Here is a 22864-nt window from a genome sequence, read left to right as displayed (position 1 = left end):
ACTAATATCTTTTTATCACTATCAAACACGGTCGTGTATCAGCCTCATGCTATAGAGGAAAATCAATATGGTAGAGTATAATATCTAAACTCGCATTTTTTCTAAATAGAGGACAATAAATTTAATGTTGAATAAATAGCGGCATACTGTAAGCACGTAAAGAACAATTAAGTGCTTAATTTTTCCCGTAAAGTACTTCACATTTTTGTTTAGGGGCTAGGTGAAGCCCCCCTGCGGATGCTGTGTTAAAGACCCATCTGTGGCTGTTTTCTACACTTTGTGTTGGTTGTTGTGTCTTTCATACATCCCATTTGTCAATTCTCATTTTATTTTTCTATAAAGCGTCTATTTGCCATTTTGATTTTCATTGTTGACAAAGTTGTTTCTTTTTATAGAGAATATAAAGTTAACACAATGTTGAATCCTATACCAAAATTTTAGAATTTTTTACCTGATATGCGTTTTTGTTTTGCTCAACCATTGTTGTCAATATTATGGAATTATATGCAACTGTCGTACATGTGAGAGTATAGCTTGTTATAAAACTAGGTTTATTTCATCATTTTCTACATAAGGACCAAGTCAGGAATATGACAAATGTTCGCCATTCGTTTGGTGTATTTGAGTTTGATGTTGCTGTTTGATAAGCTTCTTCTGTGTTAACTTTTCATTGAAGTTTAGTTTTTTGTTATTTTACTTTTATCCGTAGGTGGACCGTTGGAGGGCACAATTTCTATCCCTATCCCTCATTCCTTTATTTCAAGCAGCAATTGAAATTTCTATCTTTTTTACGATTAATTCATTGCAAAATCAATTCATTGCATTGAATTATTTTCACTGAGTTCTCAATTCGAATATGTTTTTGGTCATATGCATCTCAATGAAATCCATTATCTTCAAATTTCAAAAATTGAACAGGCAATTTGTTCAACTTGGTTGAAAAAAAATGTCATTTTACAAAATTACCAGGTATTCTATTCATTCTGTATAATGCTTGTCAAGATAAGTCATTTTAAAAAATGCCTCAATTAAGAAGCTGCCTGTAAAATATATAAGGAATATGCATTAACATATATATTTCAAACTGAAATGCATGTTACATTTTATATTGCACTTTCTTTTAGTAAATCTAGAAATTAACGTTAACTTGTTCCCAAGAAGATTTTATATCTTTTATCATTAAACAATAGTTATTTGGTTTTTTAAAGTACGTATCATAAAAACTCTGCAGAAAGTTTTATTTCTTAATCGTAATCCGTAATCAGAGACTACAGGTTGACTTTGTATAAACACCTTTGAATCTATTGTTAAATATGAATTTATTGACCTGTACATATTTTTGTTTTCTCTTTGTCATTCTTAATACTATGAACAATTTCATTTCATTTAATGTTAATGTTTTCAGGTCTGTTCTATCAAACACTTTAATATGTGACTGTAGAATCCGTTCGTTTCGCCTTTGGATATTACAGCAGACATCAACAATTGTAGATGGTGCTATTTGTTCTGAACAAAATGGACAACTTATAAAGGATATCGTGAATGTTGAGGAGTGTAAAGGTTTGATTTTAAGATGATTCGGGGTTTTTGTAAAGGCAATAAATGTATAAAATTCTGGAAATATATGAATATTTTCTAATGCTGTTGAACTTATGCTATTTGTTTCTGTGTTGTGTCGACATTATTAACATATTTTTCTCTTCAAACACATGGGCAATCTAAAAAGTAAAAAAACAAAAATACTGAACTCCAAGGAAAATTCAAAACGTACATACATGCGATTCACTATCTTCAGCCTAAATTACTTATTTACATTCGTATAAATGTGAGTCGATTGATTAAGTTCAAATGCATGCCAAACTTAAAATTCTCTGATATTCATTTGCATTGATTGACTAATTGATACATCCACATATTTCATGCATATTTTTTTATCTTTCCAAATAATATTTCCGTCAGAATTCAGAAAGGGTGTTTCGTGACAACAATTTCAAACGAGGACAAAAAGCGATTGATTGTCATTAACCAAAACTAACTAATTACTTTGGTTGGATCAGAATTAACAGCGTGCAAAACGTCTACCTGTAATATAGTTGTTTGAGATTAGGTTGATATTGTATCTTTTCAAATAATTTTTAAATATGACAAGTGTGTTCTATATATCACCTTGTGTATACCCGGCAAGCAAACCTTATTGCATGGGTAACGATATAAAAACCCAAACATTCCAATTGAAATACTTTTTTGGAAAAACAACTATATCGAAAAGATAGCAACAGAAAAGATTTAGCATGATAAAAAAAACTAATTGAAAGAATTATAACCAGTTCCCAAACAATAAATAATGCGTTATTCACATCAGATAATTTATTTGCAAAACTTCGATAAGAAGATATGTTTATGCTTTTAACAAATGCTTTTAAAAGGTCAATATCAACTTCCATAAGATATTATTTGTCATTCTAGCAGGACGATTGACTTTTGCTTTGGAAGCAATATCATGTTCTACTAATTATTAAAATAAAACAAACGGAATAAGTTTTGCACCAATGATAATTTTGATCATCAGCTGTATTCTAACCGACACTTGACATCAAAATGGACATTTCTGTTTAAAGTTCTTCAATTAATCGTCTTTTGAAGAGATTCTTCGTTTGTTTATGTCGCTTATTACGTAGATACGATCACACCACTGGCACTCACAACAAAGACCAATATCGTTAATAAAAGTAAGTCATGGTTACTACAAAGAATAAAAAATGAATTTCAAATGTAATATTGTCAACAGTTCATATTTAATACCAATAATTATAGAAATTATACTTAAACAGAAGTAAAGTGATTGTTATCTCCTTTAAATCATGTTTTACTTTTAGACTATATTTAGGACTTTTGTTTTAACACCTGCCTTCCTTCTTTATGTGTGTATTTTTATTGAATGCATTGTTATTTGCACACATGTTATAAAACTGCATTATTTATATTTTTCAGAAACCACAACTGAGATTGAAAGTTCAACAATTACTTCGGAAAGCGCGGAGACGACTCAAACAATAGTAATCACAAAAACGAACAATAACGTTAATCAAGGTAAGCTATTGCTGTTTAAAAATAAACAAATACTATTAGTTAATTTTATGGTATTGTAACAAGCTCGCCTTTCGCTACAATTTTGGATTTAGTGCATTAAGTGTCTCAGTTCCGATCATGAACCGATATCGTTAGTATGGCTAGATAACTCAAGATTTGCTTAGGATAAATGATTTTCTTAGCGGTCGGATAGTATCGACAGCTTTAATTATAGCAACAGCAACAAAAAGTCTTAATAGAAAATGACAATAACGACTGGTCAGTTTAACCACAATTCTAAGTATAGTTTTAACCACAATTTTTGGTATAGTTTAACCTCAGTTATTGGTATACTTTAACCATAATTAGTGGGATACTTTAACCATATTTAGTGGTATAGTTTAACCACAGTTATTGGTATAGATTAACCACAGTTCCTAGTTATCGTTAACCACAATACTTGGGTATTTTTATGTATATCTTTTATATTCATTTGATAAAATTAACTGTTTGCAATAGCATTATTTGTTCTAAATAAAAAGGATGTTCTTACCCCAAGCATAAAAATATAGCCGTATTTGACACAACCTTTTTCAACTTTTGATCTTCAGTGCTGTACACCTTTGTTCTTTTTTTCACTTTCGATCTTTTATATCGGGCGTCACTGGTGGGTCTTGTGTGGACGAGGCCGTTTTTGGCGTATTGAATTTTAAACCTGATGCTTTATGTTATCCATTAATCATGTGTTTCTTTGTCTAATACGTTCTCCTATTTATTTGTATTGTAGTCCTGTAATATTATGTTGTTATTTCAATGTTATATTTAACATTGCCATTAAAGTGCGAGGTTTGGCATGCCACAAAACCAGGTTCAACCCACCATTTTTTCCTTTAAAAATGTCCTGTACCAAGTCAGGAATATGGCCATTGTTATATTATTGTTATATTATTGTTCGTTTCTGTGTGTGTTACATTTTAAAGTTGCGTCGTTTGTTTTCTCTTATTTTTGACTGAATTTCACACTGCGATAAGACGTGTCACGGTACTTGTCTATCCAAATTCATGTATTTAATTTTGATGTTATATTTGTTATTCTTTATATCTTTGTCTGATGCTTGATCCGTTTCTGTGTGTGTTACATTTTAGTGTTGTGTCGTTGTTCTCCTCTAATATTTAATGCGTTTCCCTCGGTTTTAGTTTGTTACCCCGATTTTTTTTGTCCATGGATTTATGAGTTTTGAACAGCGGTATACTACTGTTGCCTTTATTTAACCACAATTATGCGGTGTAACCAATGTCTACTGATTCATTATAACTTAATTATAATTGCCATGGCTGCCCTTACCAAAGGTTCATAACTTTCTGTAGCTTGTGACAGTCTGAACACCCAAGTGTAATTCCAGACGCCTTTTATAGTAAAACTGACCAGTCACGTGATATCATAATAACACTCATACAAGGTAAATCAGCAACATAAAGTCAATCATGTGTAACAAATGTAAACCTGTTTCCTGTAGGTAAGCAGGTTAACGAGAATAATTATTTACATATATACACAATAGTAAAACACCATTATAAACATGATGTATAAATATTATATAGAGAAATATAAATACATTGAAAAATTATAACTTCTAAATTTACTGTTAATTAAAATAAATCACTTCAGTATGTGAACATAATAATTAAGCATCAAAAAGAATAAGTCGATATTTTTTTTATCATTTTATTTTCTTTTTTTTTTCTATTTGGAATTAAAATTTTACGAATATATTAGTTCCATGCTTACATTTCGGATCATGGAGTGAAATCAATAGTGCTGAAAACGAATACTTTTTTGGACTTTTTGGATTATAGCTCTTCATCTTTTATATAAGCTTTGGATTTCAAATATTTTGGCCACGAGCATCACTGAAGAGACATGTATTGTCGAAATGCGCATCTGGTGCAACAAAATTGGTACCGTTGATTTTATTATTTAAGCAGACATTTCAACTAGTCAGCATCGCCCTAAGGTAATCACGGTCTATCTGTTCATTTGTCCTTCCATCAGTTATTATATGGCATATGCGTAAATAAGTAAATTTGTCTTAAAAGTTTAAAATTGAAAAGAAAGGTTTTTTTCTTTTTTTATTAGACAAGGTTATATGTTCAGAAACTTCATTTTGTACATTGTGTGTGTATCTGTTTATGATTTCAGTGTTTAAAAAAATCATTACAGAGTTGTCTAATCGAACAAAAGCACTCTAAGATTTATTTTCCCATTCGTGGCTATAGATGAGTTGCTTAACTTAGCCATTTAACCTGTGTTAATTGTTTCGTAAATTGCGGTTAATTTCTTGTATATCAAAAAGGTTCTTTTGTATCGTTTTTTTCTAACGAAATTAGAAAGCCTTATATTAGCTTTAACAATAAGAAAGGGCTCGTATTTTTTTCAATATTTTTTTTTATCTATTATTTCGTTTTAAATTATTTAATGGTGTAAATACTTTTTTAGCCAGCAGTAACATCTCAAATCTGTTAGGGATCATAGCCTGCACTGTTTCGGCCATGGCATTTATCACAATTATTATCTATATTGTCATCAAGACTAGATGTAGTAGTAAGTATATTAAGATTGAAACTAAGATTCGATATTTAAATTTAGACAAACAATAGATTGTGGTTTAAAGTGAAACAAATACCAGTTGAGACAAAAACAGTATATTTTAGAATTGAGACATATACTAGATGTAGAGGTTGTGGCAGAAGACTCTATGAATTTGATTAACTTGTTTCTCGTCCCTTTTGCATATTTAAGCACATAAAAATATGCTTAAACTATGTAGAGGTTAATTAATTAAAATGGGACAAATACTAGTTTTAGAGGTTATTTGATTAAAAGTAAGACTAAGACTAGATATTTGAATTGAGACACAGATTATATGTGGGGGTTATTTGTTTATAAGTGAGACTTAGACTAGATATTAAATTTGAAACAAAGTTAAATATAGATAGAAATAAGAAGACGTGACATGAGTGCCAATGAGACCCCTCTCCATCCAAAGGTAAAATCACAAAAACACCGAACTCGAAGTAAAATTCTTAACGGAAAGTTCTTAAGAAAATGGAAAAATCAAAACCTCATACACATCAAACTTATGGATTACAATTGTCAGATTCCTGACTTGGTACATACATTTTCTCGTGTATTCTTAGTAACAATGTGTAAAAGTAAACAATTATAGGTCAAAGTATCGCCTTCAACACGGAATCTTGGCTCACAACGAACAGCAATTGCTTACAAAATTAAATCAAACTGGCTGCGTAAAGTAAATCAGTATTCACTTTTTCACAACAAATCAGATTTAAAGTTTTTTTATTTATATCTCGTAGCTAGTGCCTATTAATGTTGCTACCAAATACAATAAAAGGACATATTCAGATCTTGTACATTGCTAATGGAAAAAAAATACATTAGAGACTGTTAACAGAATTTTGAAAAATACACACAAGTAACAAAAACATTGATTCCCATTTTATCTAGAGAGACTGCCTTCAGCGCTTTAATATATGTTTTCTTCGAATTCGTGCACAGAAGCTATAAAAAAAAAACATATATAGCGAAAACTTTGTTACCCGCGTTCAATATCGATAAAGATTTCTCTTTTCTCATTAAAAATACATACTAGTACAAAATTGAGAGAAATGAATATCACCATTGTCTCAGGTTAGGGGGAGACATTGAGGGTTCATATTTGTTTTCCGTAAATTGTTTTATTATTAATTAGGCCGTTCGTTTCACTTTTATTTATGTCGGGGCTTTTATAGCCGACTATACGGTATAGTTGTTTCTCTTTGTTGAAGGTTATACGCTTGCCTATAATTGTTAATACCACTTTATTTTATTTCTGGTGGAAAGTTGTCTCAATGTCACATTTTCTCATTTGTATATTAACAATAACCGAATATGATAATATTTCTAATACATACACAAAAATGAATATTACTGATAAAAATTTGACTTTCTTCTGCAGATCGAAGTTCAGTTCACAAACAAAATAAAACAGGTAAGTTTGAAAAATATGAAAAGTCTGATGTTAATAGTATATCCAAGGAATAGATTACCTTAGCCATATTTGGCACAACGTTTCGGAATTTTGGGTCCTGAATTCTCTTCAACTTTGTACAATGTACTTGTTCGGCTTTATAACTATTTTAATCTAAGCGTCACTGATAGGTCCTATTTAGATAAAATGCGCGTCTGGCGTATTAAATTATAATCCTGGTACCTTTGATAACTATATACCAGATCATCTTTGGCATCAAAATAATTTTTGAAGTGACAGTTTAACAATTTTTGTCTGGCATGTGACTAATTCACAGGTTTTTTTTAGACATATCTATAGGGATTAATATACGGCGGCGGCGTCGTAAACTATTTAAATAAACGCTTACTGGTATTGTAAAAAGTACGATAACTATATGTTGGCATATTTGTTCATCTCAGTCTGGCAGAGTTCGTCTCACCTTGACCTTATATTTGTGGTCATTGGTCAATGTTAGGTTTTGTGTGTTTTTATCTGGTTTTTTTCAAATGCTATATTTAGTGTATAGAGTACATGTCTGTCCGGAATCTATCACCCGTTCATGTCTTTATTTTTTCATTGTTCATTATTCGATTCTTTTATGTCTGTTTTTTTTCATATACTACAAGCAGTAGGTTAGCTATAGTTTGTGTTTGGAATTGTTGTAAGCGGTACATGTCTATCTGGCAGGTAGCATTCTATCTTAAACTCGTTTTCATGGTTCATTGGTTAATATTAGTTTTTGTGTTTTGGTATTTTTTCGAAAAACTTTAAGCAATCGGACTACATCATGTGGTGTATTGAATGATTGTAAAATTGAAAAAGTAAGGTGCACATGTCCGTCTGGAAGGTTAATTCTTACCTTAACCACATTTTCATGGTTCATTGGTCACTGTAAATTTGCATGTTTCGGTCTCTTTTTAATTATCATAAGCAATTTGTCGACTGTATTTGATTTACGATTTACAAGTTTCCATCGATTTACGAGTTTTGAACAGCGGTATACATATGTTGCCTTTATTTGATGTATGGAATAAATATATGGCGTACATGTCTCCAAAATAGGATTTATCTGACTGTGACCTCATTGTCATGGATCCTTAAAAAGTTTTAATTAAATGTATACTTGTATTAAAACCTTTTATCTTTTTTACTTTAAAAATGCCCTGTACCAAGTCAGGAATATGGTCATTGTTATATTATAGTTCGTTTCTGTGTGTATTACATTATAACGTTGTGTCGTTTGTTTTCTCTTATTTTTCAGTGTAAATTCACATTGCGATAAGACGTGTCACGGTACTTGTCTATCCCAAATTCATGTATTTGGTTTTGATGTTATATATTTTATTCTCGTGGGATTTTGTCTATGTGTGTTACATTTGAGTGTTATGTCGTTGTTCTCCTCTTATATTTAATGCGTTTCCCTCGGTTTTAGTTTGTTATCCCGATTTTGTTTTTTGTCCATGGATTTATGAGTTTTGAACAGCGGTATACTACTGTTGCCTTTATTTACAATAAAACAGAATCTTCAATTAAATATAAAAGTCAATTTTCTAAATATTTTAATATTTCAAGAGGGGTAAAACAAGGGGATTTATTGAGTCAAACATTATTTAACCTTTTTATTAATGATGTAATCAAAGAGTTAGATAAAAGAAATTCAGATCCTGTTTCATTAGTTTCTTCAAATATTAACTCTCTTCTATTTGCAGATGATTTTCTTTTAATATATGAAACTGAAGAGGGATTACAAAAAAGTTTAAACAATTTACGTGCTTTTTGTGATAATTGGCAATTAAGTGTAAATGTTAATAAAACTAAAACTATGATTTTAAAGCAAAACTGTTCCGAAACAGCTAGCTCATTTGCTACATACAAAGATATTCCAATATCAGACACAAATGAGTTTAAATTTTTAGGAATGTTGATTAAAAATAATGGAAATCTTACGCACAGGACTATAGATCTAACAAAAAAAGCTAAAAAAAAGTTCTCTTTGCGATGAAGTCATATACTAGTCCATTGAATAATATAGCAGTTAAAGTTACAAATAATCTCTTTGATTCATTAGTTAAACCTTTAGCTTTATATAATTCAGAAGTTACATTTTTAGACTCCTATATAACATATTTTAGAGCCAAAAAAACAGCAAATAACTCTGGTAAAACAGTTGGACCCTTTTTATTTCATTGATTTCAATGATGTGGTAATTTTTATAAATTTCCTGTTCACAAAACTTTGAATAACTTATCTATGACAAGACTGTGTATCATCGGTATTCAGATTTCTAGTTTCGTCAAACCTCTTTCGGAATATATTTGTGGCTGGAATGTTAATTACAATTTTTGTTTTACTTTGAAGGCAAACAAGAAGAAATAGTTGGTTACGATCTTGCTGAAACGCCTAACTGTTACTCAAGCGAATATGATCTCCCTCAGGAGGTCATAATCAATTAAGGTTTACTTAGTGTCAATTGATTGTTGTATAATTTGTGTATTGTACATGCATGTATATAATTCTATATATAACATAAAAGAAGGAGGTGTTTAGATATAGTTTAAATCGTATAGTAACTAGTTTGTTTTACTGTTACATCTCATTCACAGCTGTTAAAAGTTTTTGTTTAATTTGTAAAATAAATACAGGTTTTTTTTTACGTATCGGTGGTGAAATATTCAAAAGCCCTTCGTCCTAGTGCCAGCATTCTTGATGACTGCTGTTAACTAAGTGTTGTTTTTTTTAATGAATTTGTTAAACTATTTCAAAGATGTAAATATAAATATTGAAGCTGCTGGATTGACTACTAATATTTGCAATGCATGTGCAGCATAAAACTGCAATTCAAGACTAGTATAAAATATAAATACCAAATTAACACCAAAGATGATACCGTTTTGAATGGTTGATATAACTTAACATGCGACAGATCAATAAAAGAAGTATGGTTCCTTGAATGTCCGTTTGGAATGTTAATTCATCAAAGAAAAAGAAAAGTTCTTATAAATGAAAACTTTTATGAATTCTATATAACTCGATTGTTACATGATTCGCCTGTGACATCATGTCAGTGTCTCGATAATGATATAGACTATAACGTGTTGGCTAATTTTATGATTACTATACTTAAATAAACATTTAACTATAAGGGTCTCACGAGTTATAGTTTCTATAAAAAAAAAATATTCATGATTGTGTTTATAGTTACCAAAAAAAGTGTTGTCTGGATAGAAGTTGTTTTCAAACTCATACTTGGGTCAAACGTAAAAGATTTTGAATTATTTCCATATAACCAAACAATAACTATTTTGTGTTATGTATTAATATAAAGTTATTCAACCTTATTGTTCTTCTTACGTTTGGCATAGTATATCATGAACACATATATTAACAAATATAGTTACTTGATTTCTTTTGCTTAAATCAGGCGTTTGAAGTTCAGCATACAAAATTGGTATACAACACGTGGTTATATGTCACTGTTTGAAATTCATAAAATGGAAGTTAGTCTTTACCCTTATCTCAAAATTCTTAGCTCTTAACTTTGATGAAAAAAAGTACGCAAGTGAACAAAAGTTATGTATTAACAAAGACAAAAACTTCATAAGAAAAGTTTTTCTGTTGTCACGCAAATTATTTTTCTTTCACAAAACGAATCTTTTTCTTATAATATATCCATGCATTACTTACATTGTAAGTATGATGTACAAATAAAAGCAACAATAGTATAATGCTGTTCAAAAGTCATAAATCGATTGAGAGTAATCAAATCCAGTTCACAAACTAAAACCTAGGGGAAAACCTCAACTTTAAGAGGAAAACATCGAAACAACAAAAACACTGAAGTGCAACAAAAACAGACGCACATGCAAAATAAATAGAATCAAACTGTTTGATAACAACTGCCATATTCCTGACTTGGTACATGGGGGGGGGGGGGGGGGGGTAAACATGGTTTTGTGGCTAGCCAAACATCGCGCCTAATGACAATGTTTAAAAATAACATTAAAATGACAACATTACATGACAGGAATACAGTACAAATAAATACAAAAACACTCAAAACAGAGAGATACATGAATAAATAATATAATAGTACATTTCGACATGTAAACCACAGAATAACAACGAATACTTAAAAATTAATTCACGACAGTACACAAAAACAGCTACTTATTTACAAAGCATACATTTAACATCATTTTTGTCTTGTACATTTGAATGCAGACACGTAGTGAATATATTATTTTGAACACAATAAGATCAGAAAAGGAAAAAAAACTCATAGCTATAAAATAACAACAACAAATACCAATATCTTTGAAAATCCAACTCACACTGAAAACTTTTTCAAATGAATTTCTAAAAAAATCTCTGAAGCGGGAGGATTTAGTAGAAATTTAGGAAATCAATTTGTATGTCTACTATTTTGTTGGTATGCTCATTCAATCCTTATTTACTCTAATGAGAACATTATTCACCAGAGACCAAATAACGTATATCAAGTTGCTACTTTTCTTTCTGACATACTTTCTCCTGTATCACTCTGGCCTTATTCTATTAATTATCATGTCGAACTGTGAAATCATTACTGGTCTCAGAACGACGATTGATCTTACCTCTATTATGATTGCAGTTCTATAAGCAAACTTGCGTCCCATTTCTAAATTACTACTATGTGTTTTTCGATCGTTCACATTTGATTTAGATGAATAACCTTAGAACGAATGTATAGACAGTCTCGGATGTCAACCACATACATTGCTTTCTTGGATTTCTTTTCTTTCACATATGTACCCAATATTTAAAAATGCCTATTGTTATCTGCTCATCTTGTCTATTCCCACAGGATGGTCATGAGTAAAACACACAGTACATCATAACACATAAACAACTGACACCCGACTCATCTGGACTAAAAGTCCAAACATGCAAACAATGATAAACAACAAAAAACATCACATGGTAAAGATGGCTTGAATTGGTATTTGTACACAATTTTGAATGATTCTGTAACCTACTGATTAACATAAATACTTAGAAAGTAAAATAACCCATCCTTCTTAGTTATTTTAACCAAAAAATTTGCTAATATATATTTTCTTAAAATATTATTTTCTTTTGGATGGCGGTTTTCTCCATTTTAAGGAGAAAAATAGTAACTCTCCATACAGTTACGTCTGCAGTCTTTGCCTCTTACAATTTCGATCAATCGTATAATGTTTACCTCATGAATAACAGTAACAAAACTCTGAATTGAAAATAATGATATGATCCTCTCATTGTAATACCAAACTAGATTTCATGGTTCACTGAACATAGAAAAGGATAGTGCGAGAGGGGCATACGTTTACTATGGACACATTCTTGATGGTAATGCTATAAATCATTTATTTTTCTCTATACAAGTCAACAGTCTTAAAAAAAATACAAATCTTTCTTCAAATCTTGCAGACAGTGACCAGACAGTGAACCGAAACTGACGAAAATTATCCGTTAGAAAACTTTCAGCATATTCGGGATGATCAAGTACTGTCGGAACGTAATCCTATCACGGTTCGCTTTACCGCATTGCAAACAGCTTTGTCTGGTTTCAGTCGAACTGTGTTCTGTAATTGTCGGGACTCTGACGTGGGTATCATTGGCGAAATTCGTATTAGATAACGAATAAAAGACGGTTTGCATTCGACAAGATCTAGATGCCATATGAACTCAATCGACAGAAAAACAGCAATGAAAAATTTCTCCACGTCATTCCCGTTTCACAGAGCACCGTCCAGAAAACACAGAATATTGTTAGGATTTTAATCCGATACAGCAGAATCTGTTACGACATAGTCACCATTGTAATTCGACTAGACAAAATCGGCTTAGTTTCCCCCGAATATTACGGGACACACCTAACTGTCGGGGTGCATGGACGAACTATCCGGACCATTCCCGACCTGTAGGAATCTGTTAAGAACTTAAACGACTGCGTTAAGAGAATGATAGGACATTCCAGATAAGTAAGGACTTTTTCACTTTTCGTGTCTAACCACTGTCTGATCTCAAACGGGAGTAATAATCGGCAATGTGTGAACGCCGCATTAACCCTACTTTATTTCATAACATTCAATCACCCAAAGGATACTTTGTGATTTTTCATGTTAGCTGGTGTATTTCATTCTTTCGGTTATTGGAACATTGCTGTTAGTTATTATTTTTTATTGGCTACTAGCTATATATAGTATTTTAACCATATTTTCTTGACAATAAGTTTCTCCTTAAGTTAATTTAGAACTAAAAATAATTGCCGATGAAACAACTATACACCAAAGATCAAAATAAATTGATGTCAACAAGTAAAATCAACCGTACAACCTTCAAAAATGAGGAAAACCCATACCGTATAGTCTCCTTTAAAGGCAATTTAATTCAGTAAACTAACGGCTTAGTTTATAACATACTTTTTCAGACTTTTTTCTTTGAATTACATTATAAAAGAGAGAACAAAAGATACCAGAGGTACATTAAAACTCATAGATCGAAAACAAACCGACAACACCATGGCTGAAAGAATAAAAGACAAACAGACAAACAATAGTTAACAATAGTTAACAAGACACAACATATCAATACTAAATAAAGGCAACAGTAGTATACCACAGTTTAAAAGTCATAAATCGACTGAGAGAAAACAAATCCGGATTACAAACTAAAACTGAGGTAACAAATCAATTATAAGAAGAAAACAACGAAACAACAGAAACACTGAAGTGCAACAAAAACAAAAACGACAATACAACACACACATAAACGAACTATAAAATAACAACTGCCATTTACCTGCCTTCTTACTAATCAACACTAAAACTTGTGGTGATCTCATATGCTCAAGAAGGGTAGGCAGATCCTGTTCCAAATTTAACACCCGTCGTGTTGCTCACGTTAATACAAATCCGGTACATAGTCTAATTTGGTAGGTCACTTTCGTGAAAAGGGAACGGGATTATAGTAACATATCCGATATCAGTTATCCCATAGTCATTTTTATGTTTACTTCTCTTTGGTTTGTGTTTTCATGTCTTTTATTGTATAACAAATAATCAAGAAATATATAGTTTCTAAAGGATCCAACAAAAAGACTACACAATGTTGGTTTTTTTCATTAAATTAAGTTGAATACACAATATCAAAAAGAACACGTCAAGGTATAATATTTATATTAATTTCAATATGTTATCCAACAACTGGTTTGGTAACGCTGCAAATATGTTTCCACTGACAATGTTTAATGAAGTCTGCGTATTTACTTTTCACATCTAAATATTGACATGTATCACTTCCGCATTTAGGAATAACCATTGGCTTCCCATTAACAAACATTTTCAACATGTAATTTTCTGGACCGGACCCACCACAGTTGTAGAGGATAAATGCAATATGGGCACCAAATGTTGTTGTCTTTGCTTGGTAAAATACTCTGTTTTTCATCTCAGCATAATTGTCTGCTCGTAATGCTTTATGATCATTGAAAAGTCCAAGTGCTGCATAGAATGAATCCATTGTGGTCGAACGTCCAAATCGTAAATCGCCAAGAAGATAACTAAGAAAAAAAGTGATTTACTAATATTTTTTATTGAGAAAGTAAGAAAATAAATTGCTTTGACTTCAACATAATCAATATTTGTTCAAACTGTTTAAAGTCAATTAATTATTTTAAAAACTCATACTTCTAGTATTAATATGAAATTAAAGAGAAGTGGTATGATTGCCAATGTGACAACCATCCACAAGAGTTCGTGTGAAGTAGAGGTAAGCTATTATATGAAATAAGACGGACATCAATAATAAGAAAAACCTATACTATAATTTCGGCTTTAAAAGGATCCAGATGAAAATGTGAAACAATATTCAAACCAGAAAAACAAACGGCCTGCTTTGTAACAAAACAATTTACGATAAAAAAAAATTAACCTAAATATAACAGACATGAATCTACGACAACCACTGAACTACCACATGATCCTGACATGGGACTGGCACCTAAAAAATGTAGCGGTGTTAAACATGTTTGAGAGCGCTAAACCCTTCCCGATGAATGGGAGAGTGGTGTATCAACATAACATAAGAACGTATCAACACAACATAAGAACAAACCGTAAAAATCAGTTTCAATTGACTTAATCTGTAAGATCGTTGCGATGAACAAAGAATAATACACACACAGCACAGAAATAAGATAAGTCACAGTTTAAAACTGAAAGCTAGTTTAAAGTCAATAACAACTATCAAATAAATCATATAGGTTATTCATACTTTAAACGTAAGTTATCATAATAAATTTCAAGTTTATTACAAAGATGCTTTTACAATTTGAATCAGTAGAAAGTAGAATATTCCATGATAAATGTGAACATAATGATATTAATACCTTTGATTTGCATCGAACATTTTTATAGCGTTGTCTAATGAGGCAAATACATCCTCCCACATCGGACAAGATATCTTAGGAGTCAGAGGATGGCCAATAGATATAGTGTAGTAGTCCTGTAAATAAAAGCATAAATCTTTTATCAATCGTCAAGTATTTACCTATATATCATTTCCTTTTTGAAAATGTGTACGTGATCAAATAACAATCCGAATTTAATTTTCAATAGAATTAATTTAATATATTCCATCATCTGCTTGGTGTATAAAACGTTACAATGTTATTCAGTTTAAAACAACTTGCTTTAATTCCGCTTATTTAAATTGTGTTTAAAAAAAATTGTTTTTTTTAAGAAAAGAGCTTCTCAGAGTTTTTGAATAGAATTGGCAACTTGCATCAAGATCACTTTCGAAGTTAATAATCTCTATATCACCGGGAGTCAGAATATCACACCATGCCGTGTTGTTTCTTACAGCCAATCCAGTGGAACACAGCAAATATATCTCCTTCAGGTCATCTGTAATAATAATATTTAGAATATATGTATTGAAAACAGAAGATACAAACTTGAAAGGATCTAATCTAGCGGTACGAAAAACGTATACGAAAACTAACGAAATTATTATTGAAAGCTACATATACATTTGACCGAAACACATTGCAATTTCAGTTAATTTTGGAGGATTGCAAAATCATATTTCATTATAATATGATCATCTATTTGTAGAACTGTTTTTGCTAATATTTTTTTTGGTTTTAAAAGTTTTTTTCTTTATCGATCGACCAATAATGCTTAATAACCATCATTACAGGAAAATAACTCATAAGAAGAGTTGACTGACAATTTTGGACGTCTTGAAATATGATAGACATTGTCCTTCTGGTCGATTTTGTTTTGGTTTGTTTTGGGTTTTTATCTTTCTATTGCAGTTTTTAAGATAACTGGCAAAACCCTAAATTAGTTTAAATAATCAGTTAAGGACAAAAACTCATATAAGGAGTGACAATTTGGGCCATATGGTAACTAATATGTAGACATTTTCTTGTTGATCATTTTGCTTTTATAAAAAAGTTTTTAAGATCATAAACAAAAACGCCAGAAAAATGAAGAAACAATATCGATGTCATTAAAGGGCAATAACTCAATCAAGAACTCGTCTGATACGATCCATTTTTCTTATTTATAGATATTCTCTTAATGATCCGTTTTGCAATTTTCAAGAAAATAAAACTGATCTTATTATTCGGTAACCTGTACAGTGATATTGTATTTTCAAATAACAATATGTGTAGCAGACAACAAAAAGTGCATATTTATTTGTATTTAATTGCTGGCAGAATAATTACTAATTTGAAAGTACAAAAAAATACTTATTTATTACATATAAAAATCCGAAGAAGGGGCAAATGGACAAACAATGTGCAACGGACAGTCGAGTGGCATATATATATGTAAGCGATATGTACGTCGCAGGGACAAAAGCAGGACCCACTTTCGTACACGTATTTCTTAACCTGTAAACCTACCAATACTGAGTGTTGTGTTCATCCCAAGTCTGTTTGTTACATTTTTCAAAACACCCTGGAACAGTGAACCATTTTGGAACAAGTGCAGCTGCATCAAGTTTGTTATATTGTTTCGCACACCCACATCATACTGAGGACAATTTTTGAAAAAGCCTATTACTGGATCGTTTATTATCGGTGTTATGTCAGATAAACTTGATCCAGTTACCCTTTTTGTAAATCCTTTATAAAATTCAGAAGCGCTTGTTCTTGTTCTTTTCTTTGTCATCCCAGCAAGTTTAATTGTACTCGGGGAAATTTTCCCTTGAAATAAATCAAATAATCCATTTCCATACATATCCCCTAAATGATGCATTTCGACTCGACCGAGGTCTTCGATATGTCCACTATCTTTTGGTGGATAATCCTGCCATGTCTTCAGGAATGGAAATTGAGAACCATCAGAATGAGCAAGGATTTTATTTCTGAGTTCTTCAAAATAATTAAAATCGTCACCGCCTGGAAAACGGGCGGCATGTCTACCGACATAATTGAACTGAACTGCTGTACAGGATTTTCCATTTGAATTGATCGTCATTAATTCATTCTGATCGAACGACTGGTTTGGAAATCGCCAGAGGTATGATACTTTGTGGCCAAACAAATTAGGAGGTAATCCAAACATAATGCTTCCTGTTGTGCCTTGGATAACAGACATGATAATAATCAGCCATTTAAATGCCATGTCTGTTCTCTGAAAAGAAATATAGTTGATGTTTAATCTGTTCTAGTTGTTTTCCGTCTTAATAAAATGAACAGTCGTGTTCGTCATCGAAATGCCTATTTTTATTCACCAATATTGCAAAGAATTAATCGAAAAATATAATAAGAACGACATTGCAAACTGGTATGCACCAAAATGTCAACCATTTTATTCGATAGGAATTATACAATTCATATAAGGCAAATGAAGATAGTAAATATACATAATTACGGTCAATATGATACATGGTGACTGTACGATCAATATGTTACATAGTGACTGTACGATCAATATGTTACATGGTGACTGTACGATCAATATGTTACATGATTACTGTGCGATCGACATGTTAAATGGTGACTGTACGATTAATATGTTACATGGTGACTGTACGATTAATATGTTACATGGTGACTGTGCGATTGACATGTTACATGGTGACTGTACGATCAAAATGTTACATAGTGACTGTACGATCAATATGTTACATGATGACTGTACGATCATCAATATGTTACATGGTGATTGTACGATGAATTTGTTACATGATTACTGTAAGGTCGACATGTTAAATGGAGACTGTACGATTAATATATTACATGGTGACTGTACGATTAATATGTTACATGGTGACTGTGCGATCGACATGTTACATGGTGACTGTACGATTAATATGTTGTACATGGTGACTGTATGATCAATATGTTACATGGTGATTGTGTGATCAATGTGTTACATGGTGACTGTACAATCATCAATTTGTTACATGGTGACTTTACGATCAATATGTTACATGGTGACTGTACGATCAATTTGTTACATGGTGACTGTACGACCAATATGTTACATGGTGACTGTATGATTGACATGTTACATGGAGACTGCACGATCAATATGTTTACTGACCAAGTGACATAAAAAAGTAAAATAACAGAAATACTGAACTCCGTGGAAAATTCAAAACAGAAAATCCGTATTACAAAAGGCAAAATCAAAAGCTCAAACACATCAAAGGAATGGATAACAATTGCCATGCATACTCCTCACTTGGTACAATCAGTACTTTCCTTGGACTAATGCATTAAATATTTGTCCCAGTTCTGTCGTTCTTTCTGGGATATTATATATTAAGATTTACTTAGTATAGAAGTCCAAGGTTCTTTCTTTTTTTATTTTGTACAAGTGTTATTTTATGTCCACTGTAATTATTTTTGTCATATTAACGTTTTGGTTATCGTCTGTTAAAGTCATTAAGTCAAATAGCTATCCTGCTATAAGAGATTAACATAGCATGTTCTCCAAGGTCACGTAGTAAATACTTTTATTTGATTTATATGTTTTATTTTTGTAAACAAAGAGTTGGAGAATATTTGGAGATTATTTGGGTCAGTTGGAGAATATTTGGAGATTATTTAGGTCAGTTGGAGAATATTTGGAGATTATTTAGGTCAGTTGGAGAATATTTGGAGATCATAGGTATATATAAACTATAAAACTATCTTTATTTGCAAAACATACAAAAACCAATTTTGGTTGTGGCAAATACATTGACAAACAAACATAATGAAACATAATGAAAACTCGACAATATTATAAGAAATATGATAAAAACAGTTACTGTTCTCCTTTCCTCAGTTCTAATGACTCTTTAATAAAAGAAACAACTGCTTTTACATCATTTGGTGTTGATGGATTAAGTATTATCACGAGTTTATCAGTAAAATTAAGTGTATTAAAATTTACATATTTTTGTATATAATATTTTAGAAAGATTTCTCTTATATTTTTATTTATTTTACAGTTGAAGAAAAAATGAAATTCATCGTCTAAGATATTACATATTTTACATTTTCTTTCATTTCGTGGTATTTTGGTATATCGTCCAGTTTCTATGAAGAGACAATGATCGCTTATTCTAAATTTGGTTAACATTTTTCTTGTCTCTTTACTTGGGTGTGATAGGTAGTATTGCATTTGGTTATTTATATTAGATTTAAGAAATTTATATAGATATATTTTATTATTTTCATTTAAGTTATTTATTTTATCATCAATAAGAGTTTGATAATAGTTGATATAACTTTTTTTTAATTGGGGTTTTAACATTTTAGTCTGTTTTAAAGTTTTAGTTTCCTCAATAAGTTTAATGTCAATATTTATATCTTGTGACACATTTTTTGCAAAAGTATACCAAGAGTATGTTCCCTTGGTATCTAAACTTTTAGTTAATTTAAAGGCTTCATTAAGAAGTGGGTTTAGATTTTCATTATTTAATCTAGATAGGTACATCATAGTTTGGGTTTTTATGAAAGTTTCTAATGGCAAAAGTCCTAGTTCATTTCTAACAGCTAGATTTGTTGAGCTTCTTTTTGTCCCCAGTACTTGTTTCATAAAATGTAGCTGGGTTTTTTCTAAAACAGTTTTATCAATAAAATGAATAGCATCTGGTGTTGAGCTATTTTTGTTAGCTCGGAGTTTAGCTCTATAAAATTGAATATAAGTGTCCATATAGCATATTTCACTATTATATGTTAAAATAGGTTAGACCAAAGTTTCAAAAAGGTTGCAAGACACTCTCACAGGAAGTTGTCCAAAGCCTGATGAGTAAGAGTTAATAGCAAATAAAACTTTTCTTGCTTTTTTTGCAGGATCTGAACTACAACTAGTTAGACTGCCATTAGATGTTATAACACATCCAAGGTATTTATATTCATATACTTTATCAAGGTATTTTCCTTTAAATTTCAAAAAGGATTTATTTATTTTACTTGGGTTATTTTGTAGTAAATATGAGCCCTCTGTTTTTAGTGTTTAGAGAGAATTGAAGGCAAGACATTTAAGAACAATACAATGTGAAAAGTTAATATTTAAAAAGGATTTTTTGTTATTCTAGGCAAAACATTTTTAGATACATCTTAGCAGATTACTGATAGCTTTGGAATTATTATTATTTCTTTATATGTTTGTCCGCAAAGTATTGGACGCTGTTGCGTGGTTCCGCTCAGTATTGGACACTGATGCGTGGTTTTGTCCGCACAGTATTGGACGCTGTTGCGTGGTTCCGCTCAGTATTGGACACTGATGCGTGGTTTTGTCCGCACAGTATTGGACGCTGTTGCGTGGTTCCGCTCAGTATTGGACACTGATGCGTGGTTTTGTCCGCACAGTATTGGACGCTGTTGCGTGGTTCCGCTCAGTATTGGACACTGATGCGTGGTTTTGTCCGCACAGTATTGGACGCTGTTGCGTGGTTCCGCTCAGTATTGGACACTGATGCGTGGTTTTGTCCGCACAGTATTGGACGCTGTTGCGTGGTTCCGCTCAGTATTGGACACTGATGCAGTGGCGGATCCAGGGGGGGGTTCCGGGGGTGCGCACCCCCCCTTTATTTTTGCCGATCAATGCATTTGTATCGGGACATATGTTTTGCACCCCCCCCCCCCTTTGCCCTGGGTGCCCTGGGTTAGCACCCCCCCTTTCGAAAATTCCTGCATCCGCCCCTGCTGATGCGTTGTTTTGTCCGCACAGTATTGGACGCTGTTGCGTGGTTCCGCTCAGTATTGGACACTGATGCGTGGTTTTGTCCGCACAGTATTGGACACTGTTGCGTGGTTTTGTCCGCATAGTATTGGACACTATGCGTGATTTTTGTGTGTGCACAGTATTGGACACTGTTGCCGAATTTATACAGAGTGCCGTTTATGATACCGTGTGAAAGTAATGTGCTAATGAATATTTGAACTATACATTTTGTAAACTGTATATATAATGTAAATAGTGTCCTGGAATGGAATTTTAATAAAGAGATTAGTGAATTTACTTGTATATTTCTTTGACAACAAGACTACAGATTATTGGATTATTTTGTTCTTGAATTTTCTGTGATTTCAAAAAGTTTAATGTAACTCGACCGCCATGGCAATTTTAAGAAATAACCATTTCCTCTCTTTACACATTCTAAAACGTTATTAACTATATTCTTTAAAACTGTATTGTAATGGGAAACTTTTATTTTCCATTTCTAGGATATTTTTTAATGGAATTTGAAAATCCCTGTCAGGTGAGGTCAGATTAACCACACGCTTCTCTTTCGTTAACCAACTGTTTGTAAAAATATACCTTTGGGGGTACTTTTAGTAATTCGGAAGTTTCATAAAGAAGACTTTTGATAATTATTTGTGTATTAAGTGTTAGTCTCATGCTGAGTTCACACGTAATTCAAATTCGATTCGCATTAACTAATTCGAATTAGTTTAATTCGCATTCGAAACGTTTTACGTCAATTATAATTCGAATTACAATGCGCGTCAAATTCGTTTAACTGTCAGAACGACGTTAACTTTTAGTTCGTATTAACAAAAACGTATTTCTAATTCGAATTAACCAATTCGAATCAACTCGAATTAAAAAAGAGAGTGTGTGAACGGGTTTAGCGAATTCGATTCGCATTCGATTCGAATTCAATTTGAATTAAATGTCCGTGTGAACGAGGTATTAGTAAGAATCATGCAACTTGAAATGTTTTAAAACATATAAAAATATAAAATTATAAAGTCTGAACTTGAATTCAGAAACAATTCCATTTTTTTCTGAAGGGTACTTACGGTTCTACAGCAGTGTTGTTTGTACACTGGACGATAATAAATAAAGTGCTGAAGAAATGTTATCAAAAGGTTGATAATTTTCAGTTTCTTCAAGGACATATGCCCAAAATACTGACCGATATTAGTTCCAAGGCATACTTTAGTCTCTATACATCACGAACGTAACCTTATTTTGGAAAATGTTGTATAAACTTTTACTTAAATTTAGAAATGTATGAATATCTCCGTTCTTCTTATCTCATTTTATACACATTCCAATTTGATATGAATTTAATGACAAATATATTGATTTATTCCATATTCCAATTTGTGATCCTTTTTTTACCTGCGGTCGCAGAAGCTAAAAACATGTCTGGAAACCGCTCGACTGTCTGTCCGAAAGACTGTGCGAGGAAAATTGTGTCTTCTTTGAAAAAATGATTTAATGTGTATTATGCAGCTTG

The 22864-nt window shown here is 31.7% G+C and overlaps 2 protein-coding genes across 5 annotated transcripts in view; one reads left to right on the top strand and one right to left on the bottom strand.

Annotated features, from left to right (window-relative positions):
- LOC143073305 (uncharacterized) overlaps positions 1–9925 on the top strand; it is a 60137-nt gene extending 50212 nt beyond the window's left edge. For all 4 annotated transcript variants that reach the window (XM_076248736.1, XM_076248735.1, XM_076248734.1 and 1 more), the window contains 5 exons: positions 1406–1560; positions 2992–3090; positions 5566–5670; positions 7085–7117; positions 9497–9925. In XM_076248736.1, the coding sequence (XP_076104851.1) occupies positions 1406–1560; positions 2992–3090; positions 5566–5670; positions 7085–7117; positions 9497–9591 (487 nt within the window). In that variant the 3' untranslated portion in view covers positions 9592–9925. The remainder of the gene's footprint in view (positions 1–1405; positions 1561–2991; positions 3091–5565; positions 5671–7084; positions 7118–9496) is intronic.
- A 4395-nt stretch (positions 9926–14320) lies between these two features.
- Positions 14321–22568, bottom strand: LOC143073304 (multiple inositol polyphosphate phosphatase 1-like). Its single transcript, XM_076248731.1, has 5 exons — positions 22422–22568; positions 17076–17808; positions 15944–16065; positions 15549–15664; positions 14321–14720 (listed from the first exon to the last, which is right to left on the bottom strand). The coding sequence occupies exons 1-5, from the start codon at positions 22518–22520 to the stop codon at positions 14354–14356; spliced, it is 1437 nt and encodes a 478-aa protein (XP_076104846.1). The 5' UTR covers positions 22521–22568; the 3' UTR covers positions 14321–14353.
- Positions 22569–22864: the final 296 nt, after the last annotated feature.

This window comes from Mytilus galloprovincialis, chromosome 4 (genome assembly GCF_965363235.1).
Source record: "Mytilus galloprovincialis chromosome 4, xbMytGall1.hap1.1, whole genome shotgun sequence".
NCBI classification, from domain to species: domain Eukaryota; kingdom Metazoa; phylum Mollusca; class Bivalvia; order Mytilida; family Mytilidae; genus Mytilus; species Mytilus galloprovincialis.
The sequence above is the reverse complement of the archived record's forward strand: the minus strand, read 5'-3'. Positions and strand labels throughout refer to the sequence as shown.

Excerpts from the sequence above, each read along its gene's own strand:
- LOC143073304 (XM_076248731.1), bottom strand. The coding sequence starts at position 22,520 with ATGTCCTTGAAGAAACTGAAAATTATCAACCTTTTGATAACATTTCTT. Across the intron at positions 17,809-22,421 it reads AACAACACTGCTGTAGAACC|AGAACAGACATGGCATTTAA; the intron begins GTAAGTACCCTT and ends ATTTCTTTTCAG. Across the intron at positions 14,721-15,548 it reads ATGTTCGATGCAAATCAAAG|TTATCTTCTTGGCGATTTAC; the intron begins GTATTAATATCA and ends TTTTTTTCTTAG.